The sequence below is a fragment of the Tubulanus polymorphus genome, chromosome 1 (genome assembly GCF_964204645.1).
Source record: "Tubulanus polymorphus chromosome 1, tnTubPoly1.2, whole genome shotgun sequence".
In the NCBI taxonomy this organism is placed as follows: Eukaryota; Metazoa; Nemertea; class Palaeonemertea; order Tubulaniformes; family Tubulanidae; genus Tubulanus; species Tubulanus polymorphus.
In genome coordinates, this window is record NC_134025.1 from 24,796,781 (window position 1) to 24,819,626 (window position 22,846).

Consider the following 22,846-nt stretch of genomic DNA (forward strand, 5'->3'; position numbering starts at 1 on the left):
TAATGCCAGATTTTATCCATACAAAAATCCACACTACAACTGAAGGATGGTTCTAAGCTGAATGAGTGAGAACTGTGGCTTTACAGCCTTCGCTATTGGTCAAAAGATAGCGGTACACCATTACCGGGTATTACCAAATTTTCAGACCCAGTGAACTTGGTATCTGCAAGTCAAAACTGTAGAGCAAGTCTGTCCTCTTTCTGGAGCTGAACAAAACATTAATCATGACAAAGAAGGTTGGTTTCATAAACATCATTGATGTTTAATTTATTCTTCAATAAGGTTTATTTTATGTACAATTTTCATCTAAGAGCATTCAATCAAACACTGATAACTCACATGTACAATTTCTCAATCTCATTAACATCCTGTGAAATGAAATACATGTATGTTGGTGTGAAAACCATATGCTACATTCTTTGCATGTCTTTTGAAAACTAATTGAAAATAACAAATATTGCAGGTAAAAGGCTCAAACACAGGGGCCTGGTGCAAAAAAATATTTTGACTCCAGTATCCTAGGTACAATATACAAATTTTTCAATGAGGTATCTTGGATACTGAGGTCAAGCAATTTGTGTCAGGCCCCTGTGAGACAGCTTCATAGTGAGCTGAAAATCTACAAAAAACCCAAAATCTTGAGAGAAAAAGTCTTACTCATGAGTGAATTAAAACTCAATGAAAATAGCTCTATTACAACAAAATGTACTGCAACCTAAGCCTTTGCAGAAAAAGCGGTTGTCGTTTTGCCAGCTCAAATGTATACCTTTTAATTGAATCAACAACCAATATAAATAACTATATACAGAATCCCTGCAGAAAACTCTTTATAAGGAATACAAAAATAACACTTAATAAATAGTCAAATCTCTTGACTTGTAACTTTTGAATCATTAATCTACCTCCAACCACACGAGATAGGAAATGTACATGTTAATCATGGGAAGACTTTCAAATATCTTTGTTTACTTGAACTAAAGATATAGATATGAACTTGTCTTGATTCTCATGATTCTATACATGTTTACAGTTCCCTTAGTTCCATTACGAGAACATCAATTAACAGGTTTAACAGGAGATTTCAGACAAGTTTGACAAGTTTTTCGTCATTTAAGTCGATTTCTGTGTTTGCAGTTCTTCCACGATTGGAAATATCAATCCGCAGAAGTCATGTTTTGGTAACTCAATTTCAAAGATGTGGCGAAAAACTAATCAAGCAAATGAGACTGCGTTGTAATTCGAAAATCATGAAGCAAGTTTCATAAATTTCTTGAAATAAGAAATTTAGACAGTTCAACATAGGACAACAACACCAGTACCGTTTACTTTGACTGGATGCATAGGTATACTATTGCAATCACCCAAAACACAAAATATCAAGATGAAATCAAATATCAAATGGGATCGAATGGTTGATTTCCTAAAGATTTGGCACTTAGATAATCTAAGCACAGACTGAGAAGTCAGCCAACAAAAATTCAAAGAATTCTTGATACATCTCAATTAGATATGGTCATTATTCACCACGCTTTTACAGAAAATCGGGTAATGCCCTTCATTGAACGGTAATAACAACAATAAAACTGTCTTCGTTTCAGCCATCAATGCTAATAACATCGGCATGGCAACTAATACATCCAAGTCGATGAATTATCACAGCTTCAGAGGTGAGAACAGCGCATCACAACTAATTTCATCCGGTTTAATACACGTGAAAGTGGTCGATAGGGTTATCGCTCATTTTGGGAGGGACCCTTTCCTTCTGAAAAACATAGACAATGAAATCAATATTTCTTGTAGCCTATTTGACATCGAAATCAATTTACATTACAATATTGACAACTATTAATGAGATTTTCGTTGAAAGCATAGACAAATAGATGACAGACAAAGAGCGAATGCAAATAGCCTGCTGGGACCAAAGTCCAAAGTGGCCTAAAAAGGGCTAAATAGGTAACACATATCAAAAGACAAAATGGACCTTCTTAGATTTTCTGTGGAACCCGCAACTGTTATCTATTCAGAAACTGGACACTTTAAACACTGCCACATATATTGGTTCGATTACAACATCGATATCAGCGATGACATGCAGCATGCTCAAAGGAATTCGATAAAAGTCTTACTTCGGAATAGTGGTGGCAGCCACAGAGTGAGAAATATTTGGAGTGCTACCTGTACTAGATTTGCGCTGTAACGAAGTCCCATGATTGAGAGTTGATCCAGTCAAACTTGACCTTCTGCTGCTAGTATCTGAAATATATAAAATGAATCAGATTAAGGCACAAAGTTCTTTTAACTGAGATCTAATCATTTTCAATTAGGCCTACAGTGTTACTTTCACAATGAGCATCAAAATTTGCTTACCGTGAGTCGAAGAGGTAGATGACCGCCTTGAACCCCCACCACTGAGTGCGGCTGAACCTGTACTACTTGTGGAACCTCGTCTGGAAAATACACAAGGAAATTATCAATTACTATTGAAGTAAATACTGTATACTATTTCGATGAGGTTTCAAGCCCCTACAATGTACAATCCCTACAATATAGTATAGTGAATACATGCATTTGTTTTTTTATGACATAATACAGTTCTACCACTTCACAATGGGTACCTTAGGTCACAGTCAGTCATGCAGTGAGACTGGCATTAGTTCGTAATATCGTAGCAGCTGCATATTAGACTTCAATTAGTAGATACTATTTCGAAATTTCTGCCTTATTACTATTATTACTATGTCAACGTTAAAGCAATAAATAATAGCACAACAACATGAATGGTATATACAATATAGCTGAATAGGTTTATAAGTATCAGCCATATAAACATAGCAAACAATCCGGGGACTAACTGGGGTCTAAATACGTATATGGCCAGTTACTCACTTTTTGTTCAACCTGAATTATGGGAAAGAGAACAGAAACTGTAATTTCAAGGGTGAACATACAATCTCTGAGGATCCAAATATAATATCTTAATGAGCTAAGTTGATAAAGATCTTCATCATAGGTAACTATATAGGCAAAAAGCAGAACCTCTCACCTGTCTCGTGATGTAGAGCCGTTACCAGGTGTCAGTCGCTGACCTAATCTTGGTGAGCCAGTAGAATGAGCACTCGCAGTTGGTGAAATGATCTTCGATGACACATTTTTCAATGTTTTCGTCTGGCTTGATGTCGATGCTACAGAATTGTGAAGATGTAAGAGTATAAATTGTGGCATACCCATTCTACAAACAAACCTATAATAGTAAACATCACTTCTCAAGTAGATTTACATACATCTGATGCTTATATTTGAACCTGAGTTTGCGCTACCAGTAGACAACTTTTTTCCAATTGAACCTGTGCTTCCAGATCGTTCTTGTTTAGTGGCTAAAGCAGGAATTTTTGAGGCTAAAATAAGATAAAGAGCAAGAAAATTGATTAATTCAATTATCAGTACAATCTGAGGATCCAATTCCCCAGTTCTGGGCAATACAACTTACGTTTTTTAATACCAGGTATTTTGGTGTCCTTTTTATTCAAGTTATCTTTACGCTTCGCCTCTTTTAAAGCCTTTGCCTCTTCCTCCTTCTTTTCCTTCAACTCCTGTTCGAGCAGTAACTTTTCTTCCTCTTCCTTTTTCTTATCAGCAAGGTCATCCTCATTCATCGATCTTTTTGCCAACTGGATATAGATTTCATTATGCTTGATGATAATACAAGAATACATCTTCATGTCAACTGGCATCGATATCGTAAAAAATTTCCAAACTCACCGATTCAAGTTGAACTTGCATATGATCCATCTCTTCGACAGCGTGAGTGATCGTATGGTTTACATCTTTATCTCGTTCATTGATCAGTATTTTACGCACACACGAATCTAACTGTTGTAACAACGCGCGGTCAGCGGGCAACTTTAGTAAATGTTTTAATACAGGCAGTATGTTGCACAGTCTGAGTCGTACATTTGGCACCTGATCCGATGCCAGTTCTAATACGGGCTCGAAGAAATATTCCTTAAAAAACGTACGCGAATATATATCGATAACCATTTTAGAAATGTCTATGAACAGATTGCGTTGATGGCAGCTTTTTCCGTGGCAACATTCTACAATATCAGAGAATTAACACTAGTTGCAGTAAATATAAAATCCCCAAAAATTTAAATTTTGAATAAATCTCTGAAGATGGAGAGACATAATCTATCCGAAATGTCAGCGAAACAGATTTTTCAGTTGTTTACCAGTAATTTCAGGAAACCAAGGATACAATTTGTTTTCTCTACAAATAATCTCAGACCAAAAGTTAAAGTCTTGTACTCATTTCCCTGCAAGGAGTCCACCAAGCAGCCCACGACAAAGGCATTTCATATCATGTATGAAATATTATTGGCGGATAACTTACCGTCTATGATTTTATTGATCAGCTCATTCCGTTGTTCAGATTTACGATTATACCGAATCAACACCAGTAAAGTTCGACACGCAGCATGGCGTACAGGTAATGCCCTCTGTAAAACACGCAAATACAACCAACCTTACTACATAAACTAACAAGCAAGAAAGAGAGATGCTAAATACATTATTACTTACAGTTGAGTGTAATTTCCTACAAAATAATGGAATGAATTTGTTGTAGATTTGATCGGATGTGTAGATCTTCGGAAGACATGACAGATTTGCAAGCAGCTCCTCGTGCAGACGCCAGTTGTTCGAAGATGAAATGACTGCTTCACAATTGATGATGGCTGGAATGATGTCAGTTAGGATATTCTGAAATTAAAAGGACAAAGTTACTGATCTATCTCGATACAGCTCGATGCAGGAGGATTTTTTCATAGAAATAACCTCTTGTTACCTTGCAATCTATCGTTGCATTGGTTATTGCTTTTACAAGTAATCTTGATACCTCAGGGATATGTGGAACTACCCCCTTCAGCACCTGAAACGATTGAAAATCAAGATACATGTGAAGCAAATAATTCATCATGAGAGAGATAAATTAAGTACGGACCTCAATAGAATCATCCTTGAGTAAAGTAACTAAATCAGGTTGGACGGATAAAACATTGTCACCAAGCAGTTTTGCCACCTGAAAAAAATGTTGAAATTTTAGTCAAAAACCTTAGAACCAATGCAGTACCGGTTAGTGCTGCCATCTCGAGTGTCTTACTTCGTGGAAACCACTTGCTATAGTTTTTCTGACTAGCACGTGGGCATCATTGCAGAGAGAAGAAAATTGTTGACTAAGTTCATCCTTGAATTTCCCGGGACCAATAAACAATAACATAGCCTGTATGTAAATAAAGAAATCTCGATAAATGCAAACCATAAACATCACAAATCTATAAATGCTATTTCTGGATGACTTCCAAATTTGTTCAATTGGTTCAAACATAATATTGACATCTAGAATTACTATTTGCTTATAAGTTCTAATGCGTTTACATTAGATAATGTTATACGGGTTTAGTTACAGAAAATACTAAAATAATACCTCGGTCTTCATTGAAAACTTACTGGGAAATTAAAGGCAGCATTTTTTCTACATTCCACATGTTTGTCTTCATCTTTGAACAGATTTCCAATATTAAACTCTTCAATCTGAAAAAAATCACAATATACGATAATGATGAATCACCTTTATCCAAGTTTGTCTCACTGAGAGAGCGCTTCAGGTCTTAATACTTACTTTTCCAGATGAATTCAAATTATCGTCTTCTTCTTTTTGTTTCTTCTTGTCTGATACACCCATTTTGCATAAACTTTTATAAATAGTGAGAAAAGTCTGCCGCTGGTCTTCGGTTAGATTCGCTGAACACAATGAAAATGCAAGACAGTTATGAATTCAGTTGTGCCTTCAATTAATTATTACCTCAGTTCTTTCTAACAAACCCAAAATAACACTCACCAGAAAGACCGTGACAAAGTTTCCCAAGCTGTTTAGCCACTACAGGTATCGTCATGTCATCCGAACCCATGGCGTTATCACAGAATTTGCAGACAAGAGGCACTATAGTATTCGTGCAGGTTTCTAAAAGAAACAATACAAACATTGTGAACGATAAAAAATCGCCACTTTTTAGAATAATGAATTGCGTGAAGAGTCATGAAATTATAGACCTCAGGTGGCGGAAAATTGCAGACAAAAATAGCAGATTTCAGATGTAATAAAATGTACTAGAACAGTTTAGATAATGTTCTAGACTATAATATTGTCTAGAACATTATCTAAACTGTTCTTAAGTACCCCAGTAGTTAGGTAACTGAATTTCTATGATAACACAAGTGAGAAGTGTCTATAACAAGATCCCTGATAACTCCAATTACTGTCAGTGAACCAACATATTTTCGGGTCACTTCTGAAGATTGATGAGCGAGGTTTTCCCTGACGAGATTATTAACTATTGATGGAGTCAAATCTATCTAGAGATTTCACTGGAGTAGGCGGATGATAATTCAATCAATACCGAGTAAAGTACATTCGTAAGTACGTCATAAATCTAAGTATGAAAATCGTAGTTTGCCGAAGATTTCGATAAATAGCAGTGAATAACTTCTATTAAAACGATCGGCGACGGATTTTAAGCCAGGTTGTGAAAATGTTATCTTGGCAAAAATAAGGGGGAGGGGTGTCCGCTTAAGACTCCCACTTGGATCTGCCCCTACTGATATGTTGAAAGAATAGAAAGTCTTATGATCAATAGTTGATGAGCAGTTCTTATTATTACTTTCATTTCCATACGATTCCTTTAATAATATATCATCCTTAAGCTACCTGAGGCGATCCTAAATGAAAGATATTGGAAGAAAATAAACTTACCATGATCTAAAAGACTAATGATATTTACAACAGTTTCAAGGCCAGCTAGTCGTACGTGGCTTTCTTCATCATTCGTCAGTTCAACCAGTTCAGGCAATATTGCACTTTTCGTAGCTTCAAGGCTGTTCAATGAGATGAACAAATACACGTATTAAATCATCAATTCACAACTGTCCAAACTTCGCAAAAAACCTTAAAATATCGATAATACATCTAAGCATGATTCTTCTTTTAAAAAATCTATTCTCCGGTCCAGGAGATATATTCTAATTTTGGAACATCTTTGGCTCACGGAGAGTTAACAATGTAAACAGCATCATCTCCAGCTCGTGTATACCTGAGTCGACTTTCTGTTATAGAATTGTTTTCGTTAGAAAACTATTACAGGTACAAGTTATAGTGAAACCAGTATGTTTAGAATGGCAACTGGCTTACGTATCACATTTCTTCTCAGAGTGGTTTAGATGAAAATCAGCAATGCACATCGCTGATATTATCTGTGCCATCAAAAATACTCCTCTTTATGTATTTTTGGTGCCATCTATATCACACTCAAAAACTGCTTCTCCATTCTTTCATCTTCCATTATTACGACAAACCAAACACACTCGTAATGGCTGTTCAAATACAACCACAATGTTGTTTTTGAACCAATAAGTTGGGCCTTTCTGCCATAATATCCGAGTTGTTGTATGAACAAATTTTCAAATGATTGTCATCGGAGCATTGTAGGGTACGGGAAAAAAATTTCATAAAATGATGACACAGGCAGGCTTTAAAGATGTATTGTATTTCTAAGGATGTTCGTCTTACCCGAGTCCACGCGCAACCGAGTCTAGCTGATGGCACATACACCCTCGTACTTCATAATCAACATCTTGGCACAATGATTGAACTACAGGCAGGATTTCCTTCTTAATTCTACAAGACAAATTGCAAACAGATCGATGTTAATAATGCTCGCCCGCGTATCAGCGATATCAATGCGCCTTCGATCGTGGATAACATTAGCAATCACGAAAAGACAAAATTCGGTGACTTTTATGACCCGACATAATTTAATGCTTTATAAAATCATCAATATTTTTTCATACCACAAGGCTGCCACTAATTCTCCACTTCACTCTCAAAACATTTATTTGCTAAGACGTATTTAAAAACAAGAACTACGTGAGTCAAATCAACACCTTCCACAGCGCTATGGCAAACCGCATACATGTGTTTTTTGAACGGGAAACAAACAGTAAAAAAGTAAACCAGTAGTGTTGCGGTGTCTGAATCGTAAATAAAGCAGGTGCCGCTATCCTACCTCCCAGCACCACACCTAAATTCCCCCCAATCGTTCAGTCTTCTTACACAGGATTAGTCCTGACAGATTTGATACAAGCCCTCGGCTAGGAAATGATGAGTTAAGATCCTAAAATTCCACCAATGTTTGCGCTGTATTCAATTTTTTCCACTCAGTAGTGAAAAGTTAACCGAGCACAAGGAATCAATGCTTGTACCCTCAAGACACTATACAGTCTCCATTGCTCTTAAAGATTTTGCTTCCCTAAATCTTCCCTAAAGATATCATAAGCCGTGGTTAGGATTCTTTTGTATGTAATGGTAGAAACAAAGGAATCAAGAAATGCAAAGTTCAGCATTAAGGTAATTAAAGAGATACCATGGTGACGGAATACGCATTTATCAGAATTGCTGAATTGATATCATCGAGTGATTAATATCCTTTATCAAACAAAGCATGATCCATCATCATCATCATTGAATTTTATAACATTCAATCGTCTTTTAAGTCTTTTAATGATGCGGATAAGAATTATCTCATAACTCAAAACATCATCTGCATCAGCTGCAAGGAATGAGCACAACTGAAGACATAAGAAATACGAGACCAGTGAGAACTCTACCACCAACGGCCTATCCAAGAACATTTTTGGCTAAAGCGCTAAAATCAAATACTTACAAAAATGGTTCGAATTTCGTGGCAATTTTTCCGAGTATTCGACAACAAGATAACCGGGACTGCACTGACTGAGACAGCTGACCCTTCGCAACAGCCTTTGAGAGCACCTAAAATGAGATACACGCCAACATTTTATTGACAATTTCTAGGTTTTAAGGGAAAATATTAATCAATTTACCACGGGATCGACTAAAATCAATATTGAACGTCAGAATGCTTCATCTATTTGAAACAGTGGGGCTTTAAAGATATATGTATATTGATCAGGATCTGATAAAAATAGTTTTCAGTCTTTTTATTCAATGGGGAATTTACTCAAATAAACAAGATTAGACCAGTAATTCCCTAGAAATTTCAGATGAAATCGACCATTTACCACGGTCAACTAGCTTATTCAAGGCCCCGTGAGAGGATGATCTTTTGCGAGATTTTGCAAAATTTTGTAATCAACTTATCAACTTAGCAGCTTAGTCTTGAGTTTTGATCGCATGTGTCCTTGAGCTGAAGAGTTGCATGCTAGGTTGAAAATTGTTGGCACATTAGGCACCGGGGAGATATAAATGAGATGTAAACCAAAATTCATGTCGAGATAAAGCCTTTGGAAAGTTCTATTGGTTATCAATCATAATATCTCACGGCTCTCATGACAGACATAGCTTAGGCCTATATCTACAAATCCGCACATATCTGTATCTGATTTTGATGGCTTCGGCGTTAACTACACTTCATAATTCGAATCGAATCAAATCTTGATGATATCGTAGTTGAACTCGGCAAGATGCTATGAATAGTTTATAAGCCGCAAACCACGCTCTGACAGAAGAGCTTGCATTTAAGATAATACGAAAGCCTATGTAAATATGCAATATACCGGTTAAAATCAAATTCCTATATTTGAAACCGTTTCAGTGAAAACCGGCGAATTATGAGCGAGATAAGATACACATTCCAAAGTGCCCAAATAAACTGAACCGATTATAGTAAAATAATTGACAGAAAGGATCTATGGTTCCACCAAGATAGATCGAAAATCAGTATGTTAAAGGGGCTACATTCATAATTAAGTTAATGACATCATGGCTGCTGAAGTAGCAAGGCTTCACAATCCCGCAAAAAAATACAGAAAATTTAAGCTTAATTTTGGTGGAATCTTCTATTTTTCACATTCACTCATTATATTTCGAAGCACTTATCATCATTGATAGAATTTTGACATCGATTCCGGGAAGGGCAGAAGATATTTCATAAGGGGTGGCTGATTTTCAGAGGGGTGGCTGGCCCTGTAAAACTGTTCTGGGGAACACCGAGATCGAAAAAATATACGCCGTTCTGTCCGTCTGGCTGAAATGCTAATGATCGTCTTTTTAAATTTATCTGTAGCATTTCCCGTGGTGGTATCTCATGAAGCGAGACATGAAAGAAATTAAAATGGGCATTACGATGAATATCAACTCACACCGCTAGTGTGTGTGTGTGTCGGGGCTATGACTAAGCATTTCAGCAGCAGGTAATAAATAAAATCACGGCATCTGAACACATATTCAGGGGTCTCTCGTGAGATGAAACGTAACAAGCCAGCGAAGCAAGCAACATCAGAAGATATGTTGCAGCTTACAAGACTAAAAGATCATGAACCCATGAGACCCTGCATATACTACAACTGTCTACATATTTCTAAACAAAACCTAGATCTTTCTTTACTCGAGAATTGGACCAAGTTGCAAATTAAAAAAGAAAAAACATAAAATTGTTTTTGATAATCCGGTTAGTGAAATTATAAGGGTTGATTTTAGTTATTTCTCAGGACTCACATCTCTCTTGATGATATCTTTAGGTAATAATTCTATAACATCAAGCAGTGTATCTAACCAGGCTCCAGCCACTTCTGCAAATATAAAAGGATGGAAAATTTCAAAATTAGATCACACAATATTCTCATTATGTCATTTTCAAAATGGCTTTTGAAATATCAAAGGTACAACGTTGCCGATGGGAACAAATAACCTTTTTAGAGCTTCGTTGAAAAAATAGTTTATTAAAAGCAAACATTCTGTGATAACACAGTAATTACAACAGCGAGCTAAGTAAACAAGATAAAACAGTGAAGTCAATTTTAGATGTAATTGCAAATGAGAAGGAATAGTTAATAGCCTAATTCATAAACCTATAATTGTTATACCCAGCAAGTCAATGGTTTCAAAATAAGGAACAATAATCTTTCATGCATGGACTGCCACCAAATACCCCAGCAATGGGATAGGGACTGGTGGATTATTTGCTCATACGTTCAATTATGATAGTTATACCATTCATAAAACGACCAATTACATGATTACCCTTGATAATTCCATCCATGACCGCAAGAGACCGAGGTCTCCATCAAGGGCGATATTCATTAATATGATGATGATGATAATTTACTTTTATGGAGTGATGACTCAAGTACAGGAAATCATCGCAAAAATCTAATACTATCGAATTATAATCAATTAGAATAGTTTTATCGGGTATCACTACGATTAACCTCCAAACTAAGCATGATAGGTCTCGGTACGATACACAATATCCATGTAAGATGAATATACAAGAGGAATCCCACAATAATTCATTAGCCATCATCAGGCGTACTGACATGCCTGATGATGGCTAATAGTCTTTAGCCGAAATGTTGCTCAAGTACACTTCTAATCATGAACTTTATATCTTTGGAGAAATCATTGTGGGATTTCTGTTGCGTAATCAGACTTTTTATCCCGATCAAAATAGGAAGTGTCTTGATACAATTTTCTCATAGAAAACGAACAGTTAAATATAGAACCAGCCTTTCAGCAATGAATTATTACAAAGTAACCCTCGATGATATTAGCAACTGAAATGATTTCAAGATTCCGAATCCATAGAGCGATGCAATTGATCTCGATCTTGAAATGTTATCCAGGTGAAAAACAAGTCAGGAATCTGGAACATTATCATCGAAAGACCCTGGATGCAATGATAAGTTTTCACATAAACTTAGTCATTCAACTATAAGTAGTAACTGTTCATATTATTAGATTTTCTTCTATTTTTATAGAGCTGCAGAAAACAGGCCATCGTCGATATAATCAACACAAAGATACATTTATAACATTCATGCTGATTGCATTATTGCTTGCCGCTAAATCAACATTCCAATATGATTCAAAGTTGTTGCTAGTGCTCAGTGCATCAGAATATATTCATTAACTTCTTAAGTACAAAACCAATTAAACTTTTTAAGCCCAAAACAAATCAAACTGACACATTTCTGATTCCCAAATTGTTCCAAAGTTGGCTCTGCTTTTTTCACACCGAACACAATCAATTGGAAATAATCAGTTAGTAGTGATTTTTGACATGAGCTGTCCCCTTTGTTCGATGTCATTAGGCCATTTTAATTGGAAATATGAGCATCTATAGGACGGTTCAGTCGTCAGTGATTGATATAAATGAGCTGGGAAGCAACAAGCAGGAGATCAGGAGTTGCGGCGGTATCTGTCGCGTTGCAGCCCGACATAAGCTAGCCTCAAGGCATTCTAACATTTCAATTTTTAATTTTTCAGACGTTACTCAATTACTGCATTAGTGTCAGTTTCGACGACAAAGAAACTTTTCCGTCTTCATGAAAAGATCATGAGAATGTCGAATGAACGTGTAAAACATTGGAATGTAACGATTCGATGTCAGAGCACACTACGACAGAATTCCCTACAGGATATTAAACGCAGAAAGCGATTTTTTTATTCATTCTCAGAGCCATATTGAATGGCCCATGTAAACCAATCGAAGTGGTGGCCTGGACGCTGAACCAAACTGATTAATGTTGACAGCGGAAAGCAATATGAGCTGCCAGAAAGCGACTTATTCCAGGCAACAGGTGACCTTTTGTAGTGGCATTTGTTCATAAACAAGCTTTTGTTTGCGGTTGTACAACTGAACAAGTCGATAATTGTCTTGGTTAGAATTCAGACTGAAGACATCTATTTATAAATGAACCAAACGAAAATGTTGCGTTTGAAAAGTTGAGCTGGGAATGGTCTTACCATCCATAGGATATAATAGCCCGGAACAACTGTTCACACTAGTGCCAAATGGCTGACACCTGACGTTGTACCATGCCCGAACCAAGTTTTATCATGGGGCAAATTATTGCCTGTGAATTGTTTAGTATCGAGTGAGTGATTTACGTGCGAACGCGCTCTCTAATCAGGAACGGGCCAAATTTGAACAGGGCCTGTTGCGTGCCAATTTGGCCCGTGCGAAATCGTCTCCGTGTGATCGCGACGATTTTCTAGATCAAGCTGGTTGATATGGTCATTATCTCGAGTATTGTCATCCACTAGGTGAAAAACAAATTCCAATTGTTCTCTCTTCAACAAAATGATTGGGCCAAAAAAATAATGGATATGTTCAATAAATTGGGCAAAGTGGTTTACCTTGACAATAGGAAGGTTAACTAAAAACGAAATCCTATTCTCTCGACATACAGACTGAATATAAGTAAATCTAATAATATCGAACACGGTTTATTATTGATATTTTATCTCAGCCGATACATCACCGCCACTCTCTCATCCCATAATTCACTTTTCCCATGGGACTGCGGCAGAAATTTGACAGTATCGCCGTTCATCAACGTTCGCTCGATCCAAACTCAGATAAAAATTAGGATTTAAAAATGTTGCGTCCTCGGATATAGGAGCGTGATCAATTGAGCACGAAGCCAGTTTCAGAAATTATGTTCCTAACCAAATCAACCTTCGAAATGGTCAGTGAGCCATAACAGTGACATTCTCAATAGATCAGATGCAAATATCGAAAATTGAAAGTATCGATCTTTGTCTACGAGGCGGAATCCACAATAATGATGTCTGCAAAACAAACAACGCGGGCTTCTATACCTTCCTACTAGTTTAAACTCCAGGATCGGTTCACTTCAATTCCCATAAAGTCGATATCAGGGACTGGTGACCGGCGAGTGGAATACAACTTACCAGGGTCTCCGCTGTCGACGCTGTTTAAAATAGTTTCGAGGAAAGTTGTCGTGTAGTTCTGTATCGGCACGAGGTCGTTTTGTAATATCTGCAAGAACGCGCTGCTTGCAGCGATTTGCATTTCAGCCTGGGCCAAGTGCAGCACCTCCTGAAATGATACACGAAATAATCATTAATATCGTTATTGCAGCAAATAAGGCAGAAAAGCGGACAAAATGTCTATGGAAAAGAGGGAAAGAAAATTAGGTATATAACAGTTTTTCAGACAGCACCCACCGCGCCTGTAAATGATATATAAACATAACAAAACATGATACATTCTGAACTCCGTCTAGGAATGTTGCTAATTTTTCAATCACCGATTATAAGTTAAAGGTCGTTACTAACTTCGAGCAATCCCAGATCACGTTTGTTCACTGATAAATGTCTAAGCTTTCTCACCAACAGTTTTTGCATTTCGAAATTATGTGTAACTTAATTCATTGTTGATTGACATAATTCGAAAATGAAAAGCTACGAAGACCAGACCAAAAAAGAAATCAGAAATAGATAATTTTTGTAGGCTATACATAGCCACCAAAACACACGTTGTAAGCACTAGTTATCAGAGCTAACCTTGGAAAAAAGATTGTAACTTTCCTACAAACACTCTAGAATTCAATACAAAAGACGGCTTACCTCGGCAACCATTCTAAGCGAAATGATGAAAACTGTTGCAAAATATGCGAAAATAGTCGCAAAAAATTACGAAATGTGAAGTCATCGATGTCCCACCTTAATAATATTGATGTATAACGCATACTGTTGCACAGATTACAACAATATTATTGGATAGACAGCTGTTCTTACAATTCAATCAATATATCAATAATTCAATGATTATTTAAATATACGGATGCATATTTTGAAAAACACGCTGGCAATTTCATCGATGAAACCAGATAGATGATCCTTTTTATGGAACGAAATTCAGAATAATCTAAGATAGCTGCCAGGCAGACAAAATTATACCAATCGTCCGGACGTGCCTATACGTTTTAAGTATATGGACAATGTTGATTTTCAATATAATAAAAGCTGATGTTTATCAGCTGTCTAAACCGATATAATCATGTTCTATTATCACAGTATCAACAATGACGTAGAAAATTATGCCGATGTACAAAAAAACTTCCAGACGCTTATAGTCCTAATAAGGCACAAAACTCAGTCATGTTGTAATGAAATAGTGAACCCGTAATAGAACTTGAGTTTGTGTCTAATCATGAAAACTTTCCTATTACGACTTTATTTGGTTGAAAGATAGACAATGGGATTTTCAGTTGAATAAACGATGTTATTAAGTGCCAGTCTATAATCATCTTTCTTAAGCAATCCGTAACTTTCCATCTTTACCTACCCAGAATTGCGGGGGTGGTGGAGATCTTTCGCGGGTTTCAATATTGTACGTGTCAGCATCGTCGGATCCTGCGCTGTGCTCCAGCGCTGGAGTACGCGGGCGAACGTCCGGTTCGTAAACGTAAAACGAACTCGATTCGTGTCTCGTCAATTCATCGTCGTAATATCGATTTTCTTGATCCCGATACGAAACCTGATTATCTAGTCCTCCGAACTCACTCGCCACAGGTCGATTCTCGTTATAAATTTCACTGTAATACGCGACTCGGTGAGAAAACCGACTACGCATGTTTTTACGCGGCGTTTTTTCCTCCTCCATTACGGCCGAATGTTTCCCGACAACATTACTCGAATCCGCCGGTATTCGGTTCTCTTTTTCTCGCTCCGATGAAGATGACGATCCTGAATCATCCTCTACGTCCTCCTCAGCGAGGACAGGCATCTGATAACGATGCATTATTGCCGTACATCCGCGAAACATCTCGAATCATAAATCCTTTGTCGCGAGAAAATCCAGTTTTCTTTATCCGGTCACAAAATCCAGCTATCCATACATGTACAGAACATAATTAATACCCGCATGAAACAGAATATCTAATGATACTACTGCTGATGTAGTAAATATGAACTACTACAAACCGACTGAATGAATTGATGATTTAGGTCACTTCGGTCACACTTTCAGGAAATTGAGTAAACCACGCGCAAGTCCTAATTCTGAGTATTAAGATTCCTGAAGGTTCATGTGTCACTATTCAAACCATATAGGCAGGCTACACACTGTTGTGCTACATAGATTCTTGCTGTATAAGTATTGAATTACACAGAAATTTACCAATTAAATTCAATTCTCCTAAAACCCCCCTGTATCAAACCTGATGTTGACCAAGGCAGTTATGTGTAACATGCTTATACCAAACCGGGTAACAGCTGTTGAATATCACAGGTCCTTTTCAATGCATTTGGTCCATTCATAGTCCACACTTCAGTCGCATATTCTACCTGCAAATGTTTTAGTTGCCAGACACTTTGTGCGTGCATGTGCGAGCGCGTGTCTGTTGATCTACAGTTGTTTTTTCCAGGGCCTGCGAACCCTCTCGACAACCGAAAACGTCTTTTTTATGATATGAATTCTTTTCATTTGAAAATAGAATCATGCGTAATCCACCGCAAGTCGGTTCTTGTTACCACGGGTGCTGAGTCATTCCACTCCGGTGTGTCCTCTATCAAAAGTCGTAGTGCCCTCTCCTCTATCAAGTCGAAATCGTTGAACTTTTGTTGTCAACTATCGACTGCTGTGCTCTTCAACATATGAAAGTACAGTTAACAATAACAACATCCACACTCAGAGATCTAAGACCGTATTCGAAAACCCACCACAAAGTTGATATATTTGGCAGAATTGTCAAAGCCAGACACATTGAATAACGAAACTAATTTGTATATCCATCAATGGTCAAATGACCGATTTATCGAGATGAAAAGTTGATCCTTAAAAGACTGCTTGCTCTCGATGGATCTGCTCAGTACAACACCTATTCTCCTCCCGCGAAGAAAATCCACGCTAGACTATAGAAAACCTGCATGAATCATAGTCACAAGAAATAGTATAATACTTGCTCAGTGTATGTGAGCGAGTGAACGAACACCACTTTTGATTTTATAATCAGCCAACACTGCACAGGTATGCAAGATAATATACATGTATTCTGTGTTCCAGATGTGTCGATCAACCAATGATACAGCCCTTTCTCACTTGCCAAGTTGGCACCGAAAGATAGATTTCTTTATTTTCCGCTGAACTCGATGTACATGCACATGATCAGTTAGAAGTGAATGACACTGACAGTGACTTGATGGAAAGTTCTGACATGAAACGTCTATATTTACACCCATTTCGTATTTATAAACCCAATGAGAAATACGCTTTTCGAAGAAAGCGATAAAACTTCAATCAGCAAACATTTGTTTTTTTTTTCACTTATGTAGGAAAATGGTAATTCTTAGATTGTTTACGCGTCTTTTTACACCCTAGGCACTACATGTGTATGATACAAAACATATAAGAAACGTCATCAGACACAATAGGAATCAATATGGATCTAGATGCCATTTTCCCGATGCCTACACCTCAAATAAATTGAAAGTGATTTCCATGAAAACGTTTTCATCATAATTTGACATTTTTCATACAGTAAAGGTGGGGTCTACTGGAGCGTTTTACTGTTTTATCAATTCAACAATTGATGCTATAACTAAAATTATTCGTAAAGGAACATATGATGTACATGTATATATGGAAAACTGATTGAATCTCCCCAAGGCCCGGATACATAAAACTTCATACGGAATGGTACCAAAGTGGATATAAAGCGCGGATATAAAATTCTGGTATTTTTAAGATATGTCATTATCTCTGTGTCAATGAGTCTCCAGCAAATGTACACCGGAATTCGACGCAGATCCGACACGCGGGATGGATCAATACAGAATCAACAGGGCTTTGTCGATCTGTCGAAATTACACAGTTTACTCCGCGCAACTGACTTAATAATCTTACATGCTGTCGTCTGTACAGACAAGTAATCAAAATGCCGGTCATTCCCCTACTATCAGCATCATTCACATCATCATTATCTTTTATATATATCCATATATATGTGCGATAGAATCAGCAATCTCAACTAACACCTACCCGATATCAAGAAATGGAGGAACGAGAAGAGGGTGGATATCTTATCCCCAGCCAGACATCATTTTGAAAGGTCAGGTTACTGAGACAACTGCAAATAATCTCACAGAGGCAAACGACGATCGCGGAGGCAAACGACCTCTACAAAATACAAAGCCTTTGACTCCGTATTTTTCAATTTATCATGAACCGTACAGATTATGTTCGGTCGTTTGATCATGGTCGTATATCGAAAATGTCGTCTAGAAGATTATATTTTGTCTCGTCTCTCAGAGGAGATCGGTATTGAGTTACCCTTCTGTTGATCCTGCAGTTGACACTTTCTATACCATTATTTCCCGAATACCGGCAGCCTTTCAAAACTGAGAATCACCAGAATAAAGGGAACACAGCCTGTATCGGCTCTTACCTTTGAAGAAGGCAATAAAAAATCCAGATCTTAAAAGTATTCCTACTGCACAGGCAAGCCGAGGGGAGAATGTACAGAAAAAACTAAGCCGAACATGATTCAACAAACTACGTGATATGATGATCAAAAAGCTGTAATCAGCAATAACTTGGAAATACTTGGTAACTATATATATATCGGGCTGATTTAGCCAGGTGGTAAAGCTAGGTAACAGCGGGTTTGCATTTCCATTATCCGCAGACGTGTAAACCTAATCAAACATACATCTATAGAGTCTGAGACTTTAATCTAATTGAATTATACGGCATATCCACTGGACATTTTCGATACAATGAATTCTTATTTTCACGTTTTTCATATATATTTACTTTTGAGTACGAAATGTAACAAACATTCAACGTGTAATCTGTCCACGCACGTTATCAATAATCAAACACAAATACCTTAGTAAACTTCGAAGAGGTTATAACAGTGTGAACAATATATCATAAAACTCAATTGCCCCAAAAATGGTAGCAATTTTCAAACGAATAGAAATTGCAATGAGTTGACTAAAAATATAATTCGATAACTAGTTAACATATTTTCACATAGGTCGTGAAATGGTTGATGTATGATGCAAAATACAGTGTACTCCTATGCAAGTTTGTTATGCTACAACAAAAATTACCGAAAGCAAAGCAAAACAGCATGAAACGAGAAGAAAAGAAAATGCTGAAACAGACTGTTAAAGAACAGACACACGAATATATACCGGTACCGGGATGAGAAAACCACGAACATCGCTGTACGGCTGTGTTTTACAATCCTGAAACTCGTGGGAGCATAAAAACCATGATTTATCAGAAATCCAAACCACAAATTGGTTTTCCATTCATCATTCAGTAGACCTATCTAACCCCCACAAATCTCAGCAGTCAACAGCATAAAGAAGTCAAATCGCAAACGAAAAAGATCTCAACCTTTCGCTCTATACGAATTCAGATTTCCAATTCAAATTTAACCACTCATTAATTTCATTTAATTGTGCCTCCCAATACAGGACTTTCAATATTATCTAGTAACATGAATATATGGTGAAAATGATCTAAATTACATTCCAGCTTCTAGCGATGATTCATTCAGATGAAGATTCAGATACCGAGGATCTGAACGACGGATACATATATGACAGACAAACAGCATTTCACGTTTCACGAAAATCCGCCAATTATTGGCAAATACCGCTGAAACACATAGCGTATGTTGCTATCTGGAGATAATTTTTCGCAAATAATACTGCTAATGGACAATAGCTCAAGCGGAAACTGTAATAAGTGGAATTAACGAGTTTATTTGTCACGACGGCGAAGCTACTTATATGTCAATTTCTCAGTGAATGTCAAGGGGCCGAATATTAGCACTGTGTATATACGAGTGGTACATTAGTAAAAAGCACTCGTACCTATTTCTATGATAAAACTTGTTGCTTGACGATGACATCGATGGCTTCATATCTACACTTTATATTGAACTGTCTCTTGGTAATCAGTTCGTAGCTTTCATTCAAACGCAGCAATATACCAGAAAATACTATTACTATTTTTCTACTTTTTTTGCGGCAGAGCCTACGAACAGCAACTGGATTCCAAGGGACTGACTTGGCCAGTTGTAGTGACATGAGCGCATCTACCAACTGCAAGTGACCAAAAAGTCACCTGTCGCTTATGCTCTACTGTTGGCAACTTCGATTAGCGACTGGTGCCGAGGAGTAAAGATTCAAATCCTGCCCGTGCTATTTTCAAACACTGATTTTCTATGCAGTTTTCTTTTAATGTTATTGTTTTCTAATGTGTTTTATTGCGATCTATGCTACTTACACGAAGCCGAGTTGAAATTTAGATGAGTTTTGCAAAGGAAACTTTTTTCTGAGTAGGACACTGGACGATCGGAAGGAACTACAAGGTGTTTTTATTTTTTATTCACCTATTGAGATTTTTTGATATTCATATGGCCTATAGCCGTAAATCATTCGAATGATCAATGACTGCACTTAGTGATAATTGCCGTGACTAGCCACTGATCACACGTGGTCGCTTGTAATCATCAGCACTCCCATCATTATATTTGGATAAGAGCCTATGGAAAATACTTTTTAAAGAATACGGTTTGTCTGGGTCATCAGGCCGTTCTTTAATATATAAAGAGAGGGCTGTTGCAACTAATGAATGGGAATTATCGGTAACACTTACTCTGACTTTCGGCACGACCCGTCGCATGCATTCCTCATTGTTATCGCGTAATAGGTCTGGCAGATTGCTGATGACACTAATTCGTTGAACATCCTGTCCGGAACTGAAACGGTTAATAAAAATTACCATGAATTAATCATCTTAATTATAGTTGCTGCGGATTTTTATTTACGCTTTTTAAACAATTCATCATAAATCATTGTATATACTGTAAAGCTATGTGTGAATATACGCTTGGTTTGACAGTGGTTTCGAAAGTGTATTTCGAGAGCAAAATCACCACCGAATCCAAATATGAAATATCATTGAAATATACATAAAACCACTTTGTATCTGCTCGTGATGAAACAATACGTATTGCCTTACATAATTGATTAACCGTGTTTCAACTTATATTGAACTAAAACTGATGAAAACCAAACTGCGGAATTGATTTCCATCATATTCTACAACATCAGTGCAGTGAACTGCATTGAACACAGTTTTAAATTCAAGCGTTTTTCAATATTTTTAAAAGCCATACGAAGCAAAAAGTATTTATTGATTTCAATGTTTGATAGGTAATTTAGAAATGAGGGCGGATCCTTCCAAATAATCTTTCATCTTTTCAAATTCACGATGAAGCGAAATACTTCGAACGAGTCCTTCCGCCGGGTTTTTGATAGAATAAACATTTGCACCCATGAATATATCGAAGAATTCATCAACTGATGGAATCCCGCGGTGAAGAATGAAGAATTCAATTTCATAGAGGAAGCACTAGCGACCCACGACGACGTAGACTCCGTGTCTGCGACTGTGGATAAATCGAATAGGAAAAGAACACCGAGCGTCCTAAAGCAATTAAGACAGAATTAACATCGGACGCCCGGCGCCAAACACAAATCTTCTGAGATGCAAGACTAATCGTAATGTCCTGCGCGCTACTGATAAACAAGGTCATGTTTCATATCGATTGAACAATATTTGATAAGTCTGCAATAGATATATCGATGGAACCCATCCCTACGTATAAGTCTTAATAACCATCAGTAGCCCTTCAATATTTTCAGCTTATGCGTTCATAAATCGACTGATTGGTCATGTTGCGTTCAATCAGGATACTATGACCTAACTGAACTATGTGCAAGTGACAGGATTAATGTTGTTATACCAGTCTAATAGCGTCCTTAGAGCATTCGTCCACTACAGTAAACCATCAGAAATAAAAAGGGTTACCCCTTTCAAAGCTCTAAGGCATTTTATAGGCGATAATCTTGCTCAAAACTGATATCAGACTTCGTCTGACCATGCTGTTTGTCTGATAAATACACGCCATTACGCGGATATCTTATCCCTAATTGAACTCTACTCAACAATTCATCTTCATGCCAGATATTCATAGAAACTGATTCATAAATAGAACACGCCTTTCACGTTGCATTCAAATTTCAAGATGCGATGACAAAAAATGAATATGAGCGAAGAGATAGATTTCATAAAGCATCATTACGTGCGATGGTGATTCAAGTACTTTCTTGTATATTTCAAATCTTTCAAGTATTTGCCATTGGCTTCAAATTCTAAAAGACTAATTGAAGCAACGTGACAACTTTCCCAACCCAAGTTGAGAAAAAATGTTACTTGTAGATTTATTCTGATAAGACTAGCAAAATGTGTGGATGAAATATCAAAATTTATCAAGGCGTCTTCAACATTTACCTTGAAATCAATATGAATTTGTAAAAAGTGCTGATTTCAGCGATCAACTAGCCAGTTATTGGTCTGCTGATATATCTAAAAGGTTGATATATACCAAATATTGAGACAATCCATTGAAGCATCTTCAAAACTTCTGTCTATGGACAGACAGGAGTAAACACATTTAACCTGCTGGGATGTAGGTCCCAGGGAGGCTAAAATAAGGATACATGAAATGAATGAGATTAGATGTGATGCGTTCCAAATTATCCAGTAGTTGACACGATGACAGGTCAAAAACCAATAGGGTTCCCCCATCCCCAATTCCAAAAAAATTACATCCCCTGGTGGTTCAGTTTGTATATTACGTGCAAGGATGTTTGCCACATAGCTATTTTAAAGAACAAAGATGGCTGCCAGTCAGCCATCTTAAAGGTGGAACCTCGAAAATTATCGGGGTTGACTCCAAATGTGAAAAATATGTATGCCTTTGGCAAGTAAGGATAAAATCAAAGTCCATACAGTGCAGAGCCAAGTTGTGAGAGCCAGCGCATATGTTACCACTGGATCAGAATTGGTCTTTATCTCAAGATGAAAGGAAGACATAAGAAAAACATATTCATATACATCAGCCACCTAATGCACAAGTG

At 37.1% G+C, this 22,846-nt stretch overlaps 1 protein-coding gene across 1 annotated transcript; it reads right to left on the minus strand.

Annotated features, from left to right (window-relative positions):
• Positions 1-260: 260 nt before the first annotated feature.
• On the minus strand, positions 261-16,808 carry LOC141900050 (serine/threonine-protein phosphatase 4 regulatory subunit 4-like). Its single transcript, XM_074786760.1, has 22 exons — positions 15,186-16,808; positions 13,787-13,934; positions 10,586-10,659; positions 8,775-8,881; positions 7,622-7,729; positions 6,809-6,930; positions 5,897-6,019; positions 5,678-5,799; positions 5,506-5,589; positions 5,159-5,278; positions 5,000-5,077; positions 4,844-4,927; positions 4,579-4,758; positions 4,391-4,496; positions 3,760-4,094; positions 3,488-3,668; positions 3,282-3,395; positions 3,044-3,182; positions 2,887-2,898; positions 2,368-2,447; positions 2,127-2,253; positions 261-1,762 (listed from the first exon to the last, which is right to left on the minus strand). Exons 1-22 carry the CDS (start codon positions 15,663-15,665, stop codon positions 1,738-1,740), a joined length of 2,949 nt encoding a protein of 982 aa, XP_074642861.1. The 5' UTR covers positions 15,666-16,808; the 3' UTR covers positions 261-1,737.
• Between the last annotated feature and the right edge of the window lie 6,038 nt (positions 16,809-22,846).